The sequence below is a fragment of the Arabidopsis lyrata genome (assembly GCF_000004255.2).
Source record: "Arabidopsis lyrata subsp. lyrata unplaced genomic scaffold ARALYscaffold_4, whole genome shotgun sequence".
Classification (NCBI taxonomy): domain Eukaryota; kingdom Viridiplantae; phylum Streptophyta; class Magnoliopsida; order Brassicales; family Brassicaceae; genus Arabidopsis; species Arabidopsis lyrata.
Window position 1 is genome coordinate 3,226,402 of NW_003302552.1, and position 15,256 is coordinate 3,241,657.

Here is a 15,256-nt window from a genome sequence, read left to right on the forward strand (position 1 = left end):
TCAAGAATTTTATATTAATGGAACAAAAATTAAAAATAAATTAGGCCATATATTTTTAAGTTTGGGGAGAATAACAAACTAGAAAACAACAATATTTGTTTGTTTTTATAGCAACAAGAGATTATAGAAATAAAAACTGTAGTTGTTTTTAGAATACGATAAAAAACAAAGCAAAAAGCACGCCTGCAGACTAATAAACCACCGTTTTGATCTCTTGGACTTTCGGGATGTCCGGATCAGCAAACAACTTTGATACAGGGCCATGACTGACAAGCTTCGGGTTATTTCTCCCGGTTACCCTCCAGCAAACGAGTGCTACCACAATATTGCGACGAATATAATTGCGGAAGTAACTTTGGAAGTCCAAAGCTTGTTGATTGTGGGCTTCACATTCCAAAACTTCGTTGCTAAAGTAGAGGGAAAGAGAAACATGATCAGCAAATTAAAGTAGTTTTATTTGCAAAGGATAGAGATACGTACTATCTATCTTTGATCTTGAAAGGAAGCTTCACACCGTAAAAGTCTTCGGTGATTCCTCCAACCTCCAAAAGCGCACCAACTGCATCTGGGGTATAAACCAAGATATTAGGTAACTATTGAAAAAAAATTTAAAAAAAAATTTAAAAATACACAAGTCTAAGGTAAAACTACTCACCGACCAACACATTTTTATCAACCGTCTTCTGAATAATGTAGTCGAATTGAGTGAAATCATAAAAATTGAATGCGTCCCTTCGCAATGCGTTAGTAACAACGGTCCGATCCAAAAACCAGATCCCGTACTCGTGCGCTGTTGTTTTCACTGGGTCAGCATTTTTACGTACAGAGAAAGATGTGATAATTTTCCACTCATTTTCTTTGAGTCGATCCAAGTAAAAAGGAGCAAGACGACGGTCAATGGTTGCCTCTATGCGTGAGCGGGAACCCTGCAGATTATGATGAAAAAGCAAATAAGATTTAAGCAAATGGGTTGTATGTTGGTAAAAAATTAGGAGAGGTCGGGATATTACCGATTCATCTGCCAAGATGAGTCCGATTTCGAAAACGTTAGGAGCAACGAACTTCTTAAACACTCGGACGACAAAGACACAAATTGTCCACCCAGTGATCATTGGACACAATTCATAAATGGTATGATATCCGTCCATGATGATAACACGGAATGTAACCACAAGGGGTGATAGTTTGTGTTTGACAGATATAAATAGAGATTTGACTTGTGTTTTCTAGAGATAGCAGGAACGTGGAAAACCAACCAATAAATTGGGGCTTAAATAATAAAAATTTGGAAAGAAATCAATGGTTAGTTCGAAAGGGTGCAACGTTTGGAAATAAATTGGGGCTGACTTGTATTGTAAAACGACGTCGTTTGACAACTTTGTCTAAAAGGTTTAAAATGTATATATGCAAAATTGGGGTCTCGAACCCGTGTGCCTTCATGACTCTTCCAGAACCTTATACCAATGGATCCCTCAACTTTCATCGAACATGTCCCAATCATTTTAAATTATAAACCTTTACATTTGGGTTTTCAAAGTAATCAAACGACGCCGTTTTCAATTGGAGGAAAAATAAGAATTCTAGGGTTTCGAATTGAGAATCTGATCTCTCAGTTCTTCTTCGTCTTCTCCGAAATTAGAGTGAAGATAGGGGAGAAAATCGCAGAACAGAGAGCTACAGAGAAATTGAATCAGAAGTAATCGTCATTTCGCTAGCAGGTAACCATGTCTTACTCGACCTTCGATTTAATGAAGAAATGAGACTGAATTGGTGAAATTTGCTGGGTAGTTGTGAAATGGGTGATCGATTAAGAGGGTTCCCTAAGAAGTGTCGGTGCGGAGAACCTATAGTGATGAAGACGTCAAACACTGCTAGAAATCCTGGCAGATTGTTTCATGCTTGTCCTTTTGGAGACAATGTAAGTGGCTAAATTCTGGGAATTGTTGTCTATATGTGTTTTTGTGTCATATAAGAGATGCATTTAGCTTGGTATGATAGGATAATAGGTATCATGTGTTCAAATGGACGGATTCTTGTATGGTAGAAGAGATACAAGACTTAATAGAGAAAGTTGATAACTTAGAAGGAACTTCGATTACAATGCAAAAAAGCTTCAATGTGTGTGAATCAGAGAATGAGAATCTGACGATGGAGATGCGTGTCTGTGAGGCTGTGATTGAAAAAGAAGTTGCAGAGTTGAAAATTCAGTTTCGTAGCTTGCAGAATATCGTGGTGTTCGCTTTGGTGTTGATTTTCTTTTTCAGGTTTATATTTTGAATCTATATGTATTTTCTTTTTCATGATGTGGGTTTGAACTAAAATCATGATGTGTTTTGAAATATGAGAATCTATATGTATGAATGATGTTTGTGTTTGGGTTTCTGTAATGATCAAGAAGAAAAAAGAGGAAATGAGAAATCGATTTGAAAAATACACTAAAAAAATGTGCAGGTATAAAAATCAACGGTCCAGAAATTACGGATATGGAAATCCCTTTTCCCTTGTGTAACCGTCTAGAACCGTTTCATTTATAAGGTATACATACACGGGGAAGCTGAAAACGTACAAAGGCATACGTACACCGAAATAAACTTGGATACACAAAAAATACATAAACGTACACTGCCCACACTTGCCAAAAAAAACAAACCTACAGAGCTAAATTGGATTTTTGCAAGTCTTCTTGTTATGACCTTCTTGTCTACATCTTGTGCAGAGATTCGGATTTAGTCTTTTCTGTCTTTTTTTCTGAACGTGAGAAACAACAAAAATAAACAAGAAAATCATGTATATAGACATAGCATAGATATCGTCAATAAGGTACAAGGAAAAATGATATAACTTACCCGGTTTTCACCCCTAGAAGGTATCCTTTTGCTGGTTGGTCTCCCGGGTGGTCGTCTACTGTGAGGAGGAATAAGTATAATTTCTGATATATTTTGAGGGATATATTTTGAGGGATAACTTCGGATTAATCCCAAACTCTATTGCAGCTGCTAGACCGTGTTCACATGGAATTCTTAACTTCGTGTACCTAAGACACGTACACGTACACTCGTCGAGTACAACATGGAAATGCTCACCAGACTTGCTTGTAACTTGATAACTCCAGGGTCCAGACATCTTCACTGCAAATTTCCCGGACTCAGGTAAATCTTGGAGAAAACGATCATCAACCTCAGGCGTCACTAAAGATTTACATTTAGCCACTTTTTTCCGCCTAGCTGCGAACCACCGCATAAGGACCTCTCGAATGAACTCTATCATGTAGACAATCGGATATGCTTTTGCTTTGGTTAAGACGTTATTCATAGACTCTGAGTTGTTGCTAGACATGATATTGTACCGTTCCCCTTTGCAGTGAGCTCTTGTCCAATGCTCAAATCCAATTTCTTCCAAGTAATTTGCGCATCCAGCACTTCTGCCCCTTAACTCTGCAAAGTATTTTTCAAAATCCCTCACCCTATATGCTTTTGCGGCGCTGAAGAATAATCCCGAAACACCATACTTACTATAATACGTGGATATATTTCGCTCAAGGTGTACTACACATGCTCCATGATGAGCTTTCGGGTACACAACACTGAGTCCTTTGTAAATAAAAGAATGCCTGTCCGAGACAATCATTAAATCTTCACTGTCTGGAACAATCTCAGATAATTTATCAAAGAACCAAATCCATGAAGCATCGGTCTCCCCATCAACAACACCAAAAGCTATTGGAAATATTTGGAGGTTTCCGTCTTGGGCACATGCTATTAGGAGGACCCCTTTGTAATGACCTACTAGCTGTGTACCATCTACGACAACTACTTTCCGCATATACTTAACTCCTTTTATGGATGCCCCGAGAGCTACAAATACATACTTAAATCGCTGCTTACCATCAGCTTCAGGGGTAGAGTGGAGGTGTGTTATTGTCCCAGGATTAGCTGCTTCAAGGAGATACAAATAAGTTGGTAAAAACCTGTAACTTTTGATATCATCCCCTCTAACATTTTCAACTGCCACCTCTTTAACTCTCCAAGCTGTAGCATATGAAATCCGAACATTGAGATCATTTAATAGCAACTGTGGTAAATCAACAGCTCTCGGACCTCCTTGCGTAGAACTGTATCTACTCTTCACTACCTCTCCGAGAAGTTTATAGTTAGCATGTTTAGTTAACCATTGCGAGGTCGACGTCACATGTATGGATGGATATACATTTGTGATTTTGAAACATTCTGAATTCTTGACAACCTTTGCAGACAAATGCCAGTGATGTGTTGCGTTTTTAACGGTTTCGAGTCTTGGTTTAGTCCATGTTTTGAGTCATCTATCGTGTCAAAGTCCGTCTTTTGCGTCTTTTCGGTTGTGTCTTGAGTCCTTTGCAGGCTATAGGTGCTCGAGCTGGATTCGGAGCATCTTGTGCATGATTGAGCCTATTCGGAGCTAAAGCAATGGAGAAACGGTACAATAGATCACCAGGAGCTGGGGATCGATCGATCCAAGGCGTGGATCGATCGATCCCAATTGTGACGATGAAGCCAAAAGTTCCAGTCGCTCGAGATCGATCGATCCCAGGAGGGGATCGATCGATCCAACCCTCATCCGTCCAAGACCAATTGATTCAGCATATCTGGATCGATCGATCCACCCATGGGATCGATCGATCCGAGCCTCGACGCCCCGAGACGGTTTTCCTAAACCGGGTTTTGTCTTCCTTTTTTGTACTTGGGTATAAAAACCCCAGAGACCTAATTTTCTTGGGGACGTTTTCTTTCTGCAATTTTTCTGAGACTTTTCTCTTGTAAGCAACCTTGGGATTCTAGAGATTCATCCTCTTTGACAATTTGGAGAAGATTTCTAAACCCTATTTCTTATTTTCATTGCAATTCAATTATGCTTTCTTCATCTCTTTGTGTTGTTTTCTTTGCTATGAGTGAGTAGTTTCTCAATTGGGTTTTAGGGTTCTAATTAGGAGATTCAATGGATTAATGGATTGATTGTTATTAGGAATTCTTATTCTCTAGGTTCTTTGATTCACATGTTCTTAATGCTAGAATAGGATTGATCACCCTGTTGTAGAGTCTAGGTTTTTCTATGCATCAAAAGTGTTCGATAGAATGCCTGAAAGAATGTGAATTGAGCAATGTATTTCTAGCCAACGAAAGTTGACGTTAGGACGCATTGTGAACTTAATGAACTTGTTTGGTAATGCGAATTTGACTAGGAAATTGCATGCGAAAGTTTAGTAATCGAATAGTCAAATTTAGTGATTAATGTCTTGAAAGAGAATTGGTCTGAATGTGTTCATGTTCAAGAACGGTTCGTAATTGTTGAATTCCTTGTCTCATGTTTCCATTGTTTATTGATCTCTGAAATACCCTAACGCCCAATGTCTTTAAATCTTGAAGTTAAATCGTTTATTTTAATTGCATTTTTATTTACAATTCCGAAAACCCAAAACAAAACAATCTTTTAGTTTTAGCTAAGAACAAGTCTCGGAAATCCTTAGAGTATCTTTGGTCCTTGTGGATCGACCACGAATATACTACCTAGCGGTTAAGTGTATTGAGTAATTACTCGAGCAATCAGCCACCGACAATTTTCATCCACACAAACCATCTCCAATCTTCTAGGATCAGACCGAGTTTGCTTGTAGCAAAAGCAAACTTTGAGTGCAAGATAAGACATAGTTTGTTGTATGACTTTCCTGTTCATAAACACACTACCCACATACAATGTCTCACCAGTCGTACTAATTTCAACTTCTGTAGAATCACATCTAACTTTGGCTAAATCATCAAATACTGGAGCAGTATCATTATCAAGAATCTCCGGCTCTCCACTATGTAATAAAGAAAATCCATTATACACTTCGTAAGCCTCAACCGAGGGTTGTATACGGAGATCAGTTTCATTTAAGACACCAGTTTCTGAACCTCCGATATCCAAATCCACACCAATCTCTCCATTGACTTCGTCTCTACCATTAACATCGGTATCCGTATAAGTAACAAATTCATCTTCGCATCTTGTGTCTTGTACACATTCTCGAGTGTACGTACATTGGAGCAATCCATGTTGACACGTCCGGGTTGAATTCACAGTGGGCTGGGTGTCACCCAAATTCGCACTTCCTTCTCCTGTACGTACACGTTTACTTGTGTTCGTACACTCTTCCAATAGACGACTGAATTCCCCTGCCGGTTCTACGGTCGGTGGAGTGTCACAGACGTCCTCCTCAACATGGCCAACTCCATATTCTTCTACAATCAAATCATTCCACTTGTTGTAATTGTAATCTTCACTACTACCTTCACTGCCGTCTATAGTAGGGTCGAGGGTACTTCCGGCACTATATCCACCACTGGCATCGTCATCTATTTCAATGTTTTCGTCGCTGTCATCATCTGCATCTTCATTTGTTTTTTCATCCTGTACATCAGTTTGCTCATCTACATCCGCATTAGTAGTGGCATCTACAGTTGTACTGAAACGACACAAACAAGTTGACACTTGGATCCCCAACACGAATCAGGAAGAATGTATCCAAGCTCATTTGTTGTCAATGTAGACAGGAGGGCGTGTACGTTCTATCATAATTGACATATTTCCCGGCATCCAGTAACTAATTATTGGCTGCCATTCATTGTACTTCAAATTGAAAACCTCACATAATGTACGTGCCAAATCCGTGTACCTCATGTTTTCTCTAACACGTACACACCGACCATAGCTTCCTTTCTCAGGTTCAAATTTCCATTGTTCTTTTGTTATTATCCACTCACCAACCATAATAAATACTGGAATCTCCATTAACATCCTGCATCATAAATTCAGGAGAACACCATTAAATGCAACTGAGAACAACTTTTATAACTCCAACTAAAAAAAGACTTTGCAACTACACACTTAGTGCACATTGAATCTCCTCATTTAACATTTATTACAGAACAAATATAGAATGAAGACAGGAATAAATGATCAATTTCCTGAAGTTTTGTATCCAAATCAATTTTGTTTTCATTGAAAGTGTATGTAATACCTAAAATTTATATTTACAACTTCATTACTTACCACGGTCACTGCTTTCTCGCCTGCAAACTTTGTTAAACAAGAAGATCAAAATGGCGTCTATCTCATTTATTCATAGATATTGAGGGGAAGTTTATGTTTTTTCTTATTTCTCTTTACAAAATCTAAACAGTGGACGTTATTATGATTTAAGAGGATTAAAATAAGATGTAATGATGAGTTTGCATTGATTACAGTTGGAATGAGTCATGTCTCAACTTTTTCAGCATTTAAAACATTTGTGACAACATATTTTATTTGTTTTATTCTTTCGGTGTACATTGTACATCCGACGGAAATATTAAAAAACTAATCAACTGTAGCTAACGAGTTACTGTGTACGTAACCAACTCGCCTGACGATTTCGTTCGCATTCACTGTACACCGGTTCGGCTACAAGGGCATTTTCGTCAGAAATTGACATAATTGTCAAATGGTGAAAGCTAATTCCCATTTTGTCAAAACCTGAAATAAAAACTTAAAAATTGGGCCTGGCCCGTAATTAACCCTATATTTATAGAGTTTAACTTAACTACTTAATAAATAAAACAAACAAAAGAATTGTCAATTACCAAAATGCTTTACTATTATCTTTTTCACCTCGATTTATTAAAAATTACATGTTCCAATAATTTTTTTTTGTTTAAATTAATTTAATTAGTTCTCTTACGATAAAATATATTCAAATTATTCCCACGTATCAAAATATGATCCATCTTTTTTTCTGAAAATCGTTATGTACCTGTTTTGGAACATCTATTTTTTTTAAGAAACACGTATTTGTTATCCAATCCATTACAATAGTTTTGTTTAATAAAATTACAGGTTTTTTTGTTTGTTTAGAGTAAAGACAGTCTTAAACCCTTTTAATAATAAAATTAAAAAAGAAAGAAAGAATAAAGATAGTCTTGGTCTCTTGGACATGAATCTTGAGAAATTCAAACATAATGGTTAGTTGTGTTTTAACCGATGCATGTCTAGTTTGTTGCTTGACTAATGTTCTCAAGCATGTGTCTCACTCGACGAACACGGACATTTCTCTACCTTGTTGATGTAGGAATCATTGTCTGGTTGTTGAAACTCTTCCCACAAATCATTCCCTTTGCTCTTCCAAAGGAAACATAATGTGAATTTTCCGAGTGTTAGAATGCACACAACAAATACAACAAGAAATAGAAGCCAGAAACTGTCTACACCGAGCTGCCGAGAGGTAAAAGATGGATTTGGATCTGGATTAGTGACTGGGTCTGGACAACGTTCTTCTTTCTTCTTGAACCATGCGCGCTCAAGCTCCATCGCCTTTGGTGACTCTGCTACTTTTAAGATAGCCCTTGAAACATCGGCCACCATAGGTGATCCGATCGGAAAAACCTACAGAAAATGTGAATTATAATCTCACTAAATCATGTACCTTTCACAGATATTTTGTCTTGGAAACTTACGAAGCCAAATCCATCGATATTGAAGGGTTCTTCAACCATTTTATAAGTGTTGCAATATTGTCCAAGGAAGAGTCTCAAGTAAGGTATTTCCAAGAAAGCTGCAGACACACCGCCTTTTTCTGATCCTTTCCTCAAAAGCTCGTTGCATTCTTCAGAGGTGTCAAAGGGAACAAGGCTAGATTGTGAGAAACCTGTTTCTTTAAGCTTTCCAAGAATGAAGGATGTTCTCTGATAACCCACTGTTTCTCCTCTCTCAAGCAAGCTACTCATGCTGGTTATGGTTGGATGAAGTTGTTGTGATGTCAAAAGCGATGCCAAACTGGCTGTATAACTCTGAGTCAACACGAGAACAACGAAGTACCATGCGATAACCAGGAACCTAGCCCCGAAGCTAAACACTCTTTCTCCTGCGGACAACAAATAGGGAGTAAGCATCAAGAAAGGTGATTATATAGAACCATATATCAATGTATGCTAAGATGTAAAGAGGGGAGATTCAAAGTACTTGGAGCAAAAACCATGGTAGAGAAGGCAAACCAGAGGATAGTACTAGCTTGGTAATTAGCAGGTCCACGGAAGTCCGGGTTAACCCTATGTTCAAGAGCCCAAACAGTAATTCCAACAAGGAAGAAGAAGACGAAGGAAGTAAACCATAGATTCCATGACAAAGGTTTCAAGAAAGTGAAACTGTCTCGTTTCACTTGGTCTTTAATGGGGGCGATTAATCCTACGCCTGATTTAAAGAATGGGAATGTGAAGTCGACGTAAGCGGACCTGTTCGCCAGTATGGTTGTATCTCCCACAACAGCATCATATCTCTGCGAGAGAGTGAAGAAAGGAAAATTTCACTAAGATGGATTTTAAAAATATATATATTAAGGGATGATTAGTGGATGATCTTGCTCACCCCGAGGTACACTTGGTGGACCAAATCATCATAATTACCGGCTGGTTTACCATTGGGTTTCTCGAACGGAATGAACTCATACGAAACGTCATAAGGCATTGCTCGAATCACAGCCTCAAAGAAATCAATGCAGAAACCTGTGACTACTGGTGAATTGGTGATAGGATCCCTTGTGACTTTCACAAGATCGGTGTAACCGGTTCTCTTTGGAACCCCAATGCGCAACTTCTTCCCATTTGTCGGCATCTCCCATCCTTTGGGAACAGAATCAGCCTCTCCAGGCCATAGAATGTTTTTAAGATGGTCTTTCCAAGTAGATAAAGCGTTCATGCTCTTCGGTTGCTGGTTTAGTTTCTTTACAAGACCATTTTCCTCGGTCCAGAATCCTATCGACCTTTCTCCATTTCCAATCATATTAACAATCTCAAACACCGATGGTTGCAGTTGTCCCTTGATAAAACGGAAATCTCCTGCAAGTCCTTTGAACTGAATTGTTGAGAGTGTCTGGAGAAGCTTTGGACCATATTGAGATAAAGCAAGAACTTCAAGTTCAGAAACATTCCTTCCAAGATCCACATTACTGAAAGTCAAGTTATTTGTTCCAGCTTCTTCAATGGCTATCGCCAGTGCGGTGATAGCATCATAAGCCCACAATCCATAGACATTCAGCTCCATCCGTGAAAATTTCTTCCTCCATCGAGATCTAAAATTTTCAAGTTCTCTGGATTTCTGAATATAAGTTTTAACACCCAATACCCCCTCCATAGCCTCAATACCTGTCTCACTTATCCAATTCAATTCATCGGTTACGCCATTGGTAAGGATCCAGACATATCCTGGTTTCATCAAACCAATTTCCCTAGCTTTAATGAAGACTCTTGAGGCAAGAGAAGAGTACATGTGTACAATGAACACTCTTGTGGGCATAGTCATCATCTTAAGAAGCTCCACAGAGATTTCATGATCTGTGGCATTGGACGCAATGACAGATCTGTAAGGTATTCGAACATTAATCTCTTGTAATGCATCGGTGAGACGAGGCATTATACCTTCTCCAAAGCTGTTGTCGATATAAACAGGCACGGCTTCCCTCCAACCAAACAACTTGATGATAGCTCTTATGGTGTACACTTGAAAGGAGTCTTCGTATGTAGCACGAAAGAAGTATGGACTACGAAGAGAAGTAAGAAATGGGCTTGTTGCAGAGTAAGAAACAACCGGAACCCGGGATTTTTGGCCAATCTCGATTAAGAAATGAGCTTGCATTGAACTCCATGGCCCCAAAATCGCTTTCACTTCATTGTTCTTGAGCAGCTCAAGACCTGTGACAATGCCAAAACCAAGAAACCTTGGTGTTAACGCGAATAGACCGATGATGGTAGAGAGAGAGAGAGAGAGAGAGAGAGAGAGAGAGAGAGAGAGAGAGAGAGAGAGAGAGAGAGAGAGAGAGAGAGAGAGAGAGAGAGAGAGAGAGAGAGAGTACCTGCAGCTGCAGCACCTACAACGTCCTTTTTTGAGTCGCCGACATTGACGACAATCCTTGTCCGAAAATGGGGACGAGAAGAGTAGAAATCTGCAAGAGACATGTTGATGCAGAGCATTTCAATGTCTGAATGCATCATCCCGACATCTGTTACAATACCCACATTGACTTCTGTTTTTTTGTTCTGTCCTCTACTGAGTACAACAAAGAACACAGAGAAGAAGAAGAGCAAGGCGACGAAGATAACTCTCATTTGGGTGTTTCTTTTTAAGTTGTAAATGTTAATTATGAGAAGTGATGATAAGCTCTAAACTTGTGTTGATCTCTATGCATATATATACCCATAATTTTTTTTGATAAGCTGCTGATTTTTATTTTATTTCACATTCTGACCAAGTCCGAGCAAGCATCAAATGTAATAAAGATACGAATCAAATACAATGTCAAAGTTAGTAACCATTTTTAATACAAATGTTTCTTTTTTAAGTAAGTTTCTAGCTTTGTAGGAGACGACTTTTGCATTATATATTGTATTAAAATAAATTTTTGTACATATTCGACGAAAATCTATGCACGTCGTACAGAACTAAAAATATAGTAAAATTCTGTGAACAACTTGATTGAAAGATGTTCTTCTTTTAATTTACTTGTATTGTAAGTAAGAATATGACATGTTCAATAGTCTCAATTCTACGACAGTCGAGCAATAAGATTATTTAATGGGAGAGTTGTGTTAAAAAGAATTTAACACTGGGTAAATTAATCGATTTAACATGACAATTTATCATGGTAAAACGCAGTAACGAGAGAAACAAAACGTAAGGAAACGAGACTGATAAAGCAAGAAAAAAAAAAAGTTGTTCTAACTTAAGGTTGCAGATTTTACTGTTCCACACCGAGCCACTTGGTGAAGTTGTCAAACTCAGTGTAGTCACTGTCCGATATCATAGTCCTGTACCACGGTTTTCCTGCTGCTTTGATCTTCATTGCCTCCTCCTACAAGACAACAAGAAGAAGAAGGTTAATCACACAAGCCAGACAATATACACCAGATATTCTAAGTTACTAAGAAAACAGAGAGAATATTCAGACTCAACATCTTCGAATCGATTACATAAACCAATAAGCAGCAGTGAATCATAGATCTCTAAGAGAACAGGAGAAAAGTTACTACCTTTGAGATGGGTTTTCTCTTCCTCTCAAGCTTCTCGTTTTTCGACTTCACTCTCTCAGCTTCAGCCAACAAAGACATTCTCCTCGCAGTCTTCGCATAAGGGTTAAGCTTCAACATCACATTCAAATTCTTAAGAGGATTCTTCTTCAACACAGCTCTCTTCACGTCCATCTCAATCGGTCTAACAACACTCTGAACCTCATCCGAATTAATAATCCTAGCCAAATCAGCATTAACCATCTTCGCCCTAGGTAAAACATAACCTTTCTTCATCTCCGAAGACATCTCAAACGAACCATAAACCAATTCCAACTTCGCAAAAGCCGATTTAGTCCACACAACAAATCTACCTAAATGACCACCAGGAGCTAATTTAAGCAAACTCAACCTCTCTACATGACACAAATCAATCCCAGGAATGTTCCTAAACGCCTTAACCAACTTAGCTCCCTCATTTCCATACACAATCAACGGACCTTTACGCGAAACATATGGACGATTCCTCATTTTACCTACACCAGACCTAATCCCAATACTATCTTTAGCCTTCTATGCATCAGCATAAGCACCAATCTGTTGCAAAACCTTAACCGCATCACTAGTTTTCTCAACAGACTCAACATAATCACTAACCACTAAAGGAAACTCAGGAAGATTCTCAATCTTATGTCCACGAGCCATCACTAAAGCCGAAGTCGCAGCAATCGCTGATACAATCGCGTGTCGTTTCAAATTGCTATTGACACGACGGTGCCAACGACGGTAAGTCTTCGTCGGAGCAAACATTCGTCCACTACGACACATGTTTCCCAAAGCTGCTTGACCGGCACGGTGAGTACCACCTCCGGCAACACGAGGGATACGTGATACGGCTCGTCCTGTACCCCAAGACTCGGCGGAAGTTTGATGACCAGCGTGTTTTGAGACGGCGTAAGGTTGGCGACTGTTGTTTGATATCTGAGCGTGGATATGGGATACAACGTCGGGACGAACTGGTGCTTTCATTACATCGGGGAGAGGTAGTGTGGTGGTTTGATCTGTGATCATATCGCCGTCCAGAGATTGGACGGTTACTAGAGGACGAACGTCGGCGGTGGCGGTGGACATTTTCGAAGTGTGATTAAGCGTTTAGTTTTTTTTTTCGTTTTTCGGAAGGGAAATGGTGAGAGGAGTATATGTAGGGTTTTTCTCTCAAGGGTGTTTTTGTAAAAGCACTAAATTTAACCATATTGCTTCTTCGTCAAGAAAAAATGGGATTTAAAAATTTAAAACTGATTTATTCAATTCAGCTTGGTTTTTGATAAATTTGAGTTATGTTTTCTTAACTAGTTTTATAAAGGATAAGTGGTGTTAAAAAAAAAAATCGATGAAATAAATGTTGACTCAATTGATGCAATGACCGACTATTGTTGGTGCGATGAAAAATGAAAATGTTCCTTGTAAAGGGAGTCGACTTTCATTGAGAGAAGACCAAACAAACCAAGAACAGAAAATGAGGAAACCAAGAAAGAGTGATGAAATGTAGAAACAGAGGAGTTCACTCTTGTTAACAAGGGAGCTACGTCTGGCCGAGACGGTGACTCGGAATCCACTAAATTTAAGACAGAGATTACATTAAAAACTATAAGTGACATGTTCTAATGCTCTTTACCAGCATTTAAAGCTCAATCTATTAGTTCCTAATCCTATAGAAAACAAGAATAAGTTTATGCTATTACAATTTTTCTCTTCTTTCTCTATCAAGCAAAATACACCGTAACTTTCTTTTTTCCTCAAATGTTCCCTTTTATAGAGAGACACCAATGATCCCGTGCAATGACCTGACGCATTCCCCTTCCTCTTTAGTCGCCAACACAGCTCCATAAATCATGATTGGACCAGAGGACAAACACGCCTTCAACATTTGAAATCACGAGAGGACAACTTATACGACTTCATTGTTGGCATTATAGCCGTTTTCTCCATGTGTGGTCCCAAAAGCATTTCTAACATTGGTTAATCTACATCCATCTTGGTTAGAACTTGAGTTGAGGGAGACTGTGTTTATCTTGTGTTGGGTACAAACCAACGTCCCATATCGGAAGTTTAGAAAAAGAATTTTCTAATATATAAGTCAAGTCCAACTTCAACTAGTATGAGACATTTTGGGAAGGAGTCCAATAACAAATCCGTGCGAGCTTGAGCATATAGGCCCAAAGTGGACAATATCATACTGTGGAGAGTTGGATTAGACTTGGAAAACCCAATAAATGGTATCCGAATCTAGGTCGGAAAAAAGTGGACCTAGGGGTGCGGGCTAAAGTTCGTTGTGGGAGAAGCCCTCAAATGTGACACGATAAGAAGGTGCCGGGTTAGGGTGCCAATTTCTTCTCGGCCTTGTGATACTCTAAATGCTGTGGTGAAAATATTAGCTTTGGATCTATGTCAGTCTTAGTGTTTCCAAAACCATTCGATTTCTATTCCTCTTGTATTCTATATCTTTGAATTGAGATTTTGTCTTTTCGATTGGCGATAACAGTTTATGGGATTTTTAGTTTTCTAGAGTTTTTCAACTTGACTTAAAGCAGTTGTAGATAGTGAGGAGTTCGGTGTTGGTAATCTTGTTAATTGGCACTTTGTCGAGGTAAGATATCCACCATTTTATGACAGTTTTATAGGTTTAAAACGTTTTCCATGGCTCGTTCTCCTGAATGTACAAAATTTTGGTTGTGGTGAAACTTTTTTTAGTAGTGCTGTTTTGTTTGTCTTTTAAGATTCTACACTAAATTAGTTGGACCGTGGACGGCTGGACCTATGTCTTCAGATTATGGATTAATTTTTGATAACAATTCCAATATATTTATCATATCAAAAATAACGCAGAAAAAAAAAACGTTGCTTCTCCTCTCTTCTCTCTTTAAAATCTTATGGACCTATGTCTTCAGATTATGGATTATGGACCTATGTTTTTTCAAAATCCTATCTGATCCCTCCAATCTTTTCGAGGAGTAAGATCTTCGTCACTTCCTTTTGCTCATGAAGTAGGAGCAAAGATCGGACTACATCAAGTTTGGATGTGGTCAGTGGTGGAGCTTCCCCGGAATTGGTGTTGTTCGGAGAATTTCAAAGTGGTTTTTTTTTTAATCGATCCAGAAGATTCTCGACGCTTTGAGATCAAGAGAAGGGTGGAAGATTCTCATAGCTCCAGG

At 38.7% G+C, this 15,256-nt stretch overlaps 1 protein-coding gene and 1 pseudogene across 1 annotated transcript; both read right to left on the reverse strand.

The window, feature by feature from the left end:
- Positions 1-7,963: 7,963 nt before the first annotated feature.
- LOC9314846 (glutamate receptor 2.2) lies at positions 7,964-11,240 on the reverse strand. Its single transcript, XM_021029721.1, has 5 exons — positions 10,895-11,240; positions 9,412-10,733; positions 9,010-9,322; positions 8,505-8,911; positions 7,964-8,433 (listed from the first exon to the last, which is right to left on the reverse strand). Exons 1-5 carry the CDS (start codon positions 11,145-11,147, stop codon positions 8,065-8,067), a joined length of 2,664 nt encoding a protein of 887 aa, XP_020885380.1. The 5' UTR covers positions 11,148-11,240; the 3' UTR covers positions 7,964-8,064.
- A 396-nt stretch (positions 11,241-11,636) lies between these two features.
- On the reverse strand, positions 11,637-13,208 carry LOC9316685 (annotated as a pseudogene).
- Positions 13,209-15,256: the final 2,048 nt, after the last annotated feature.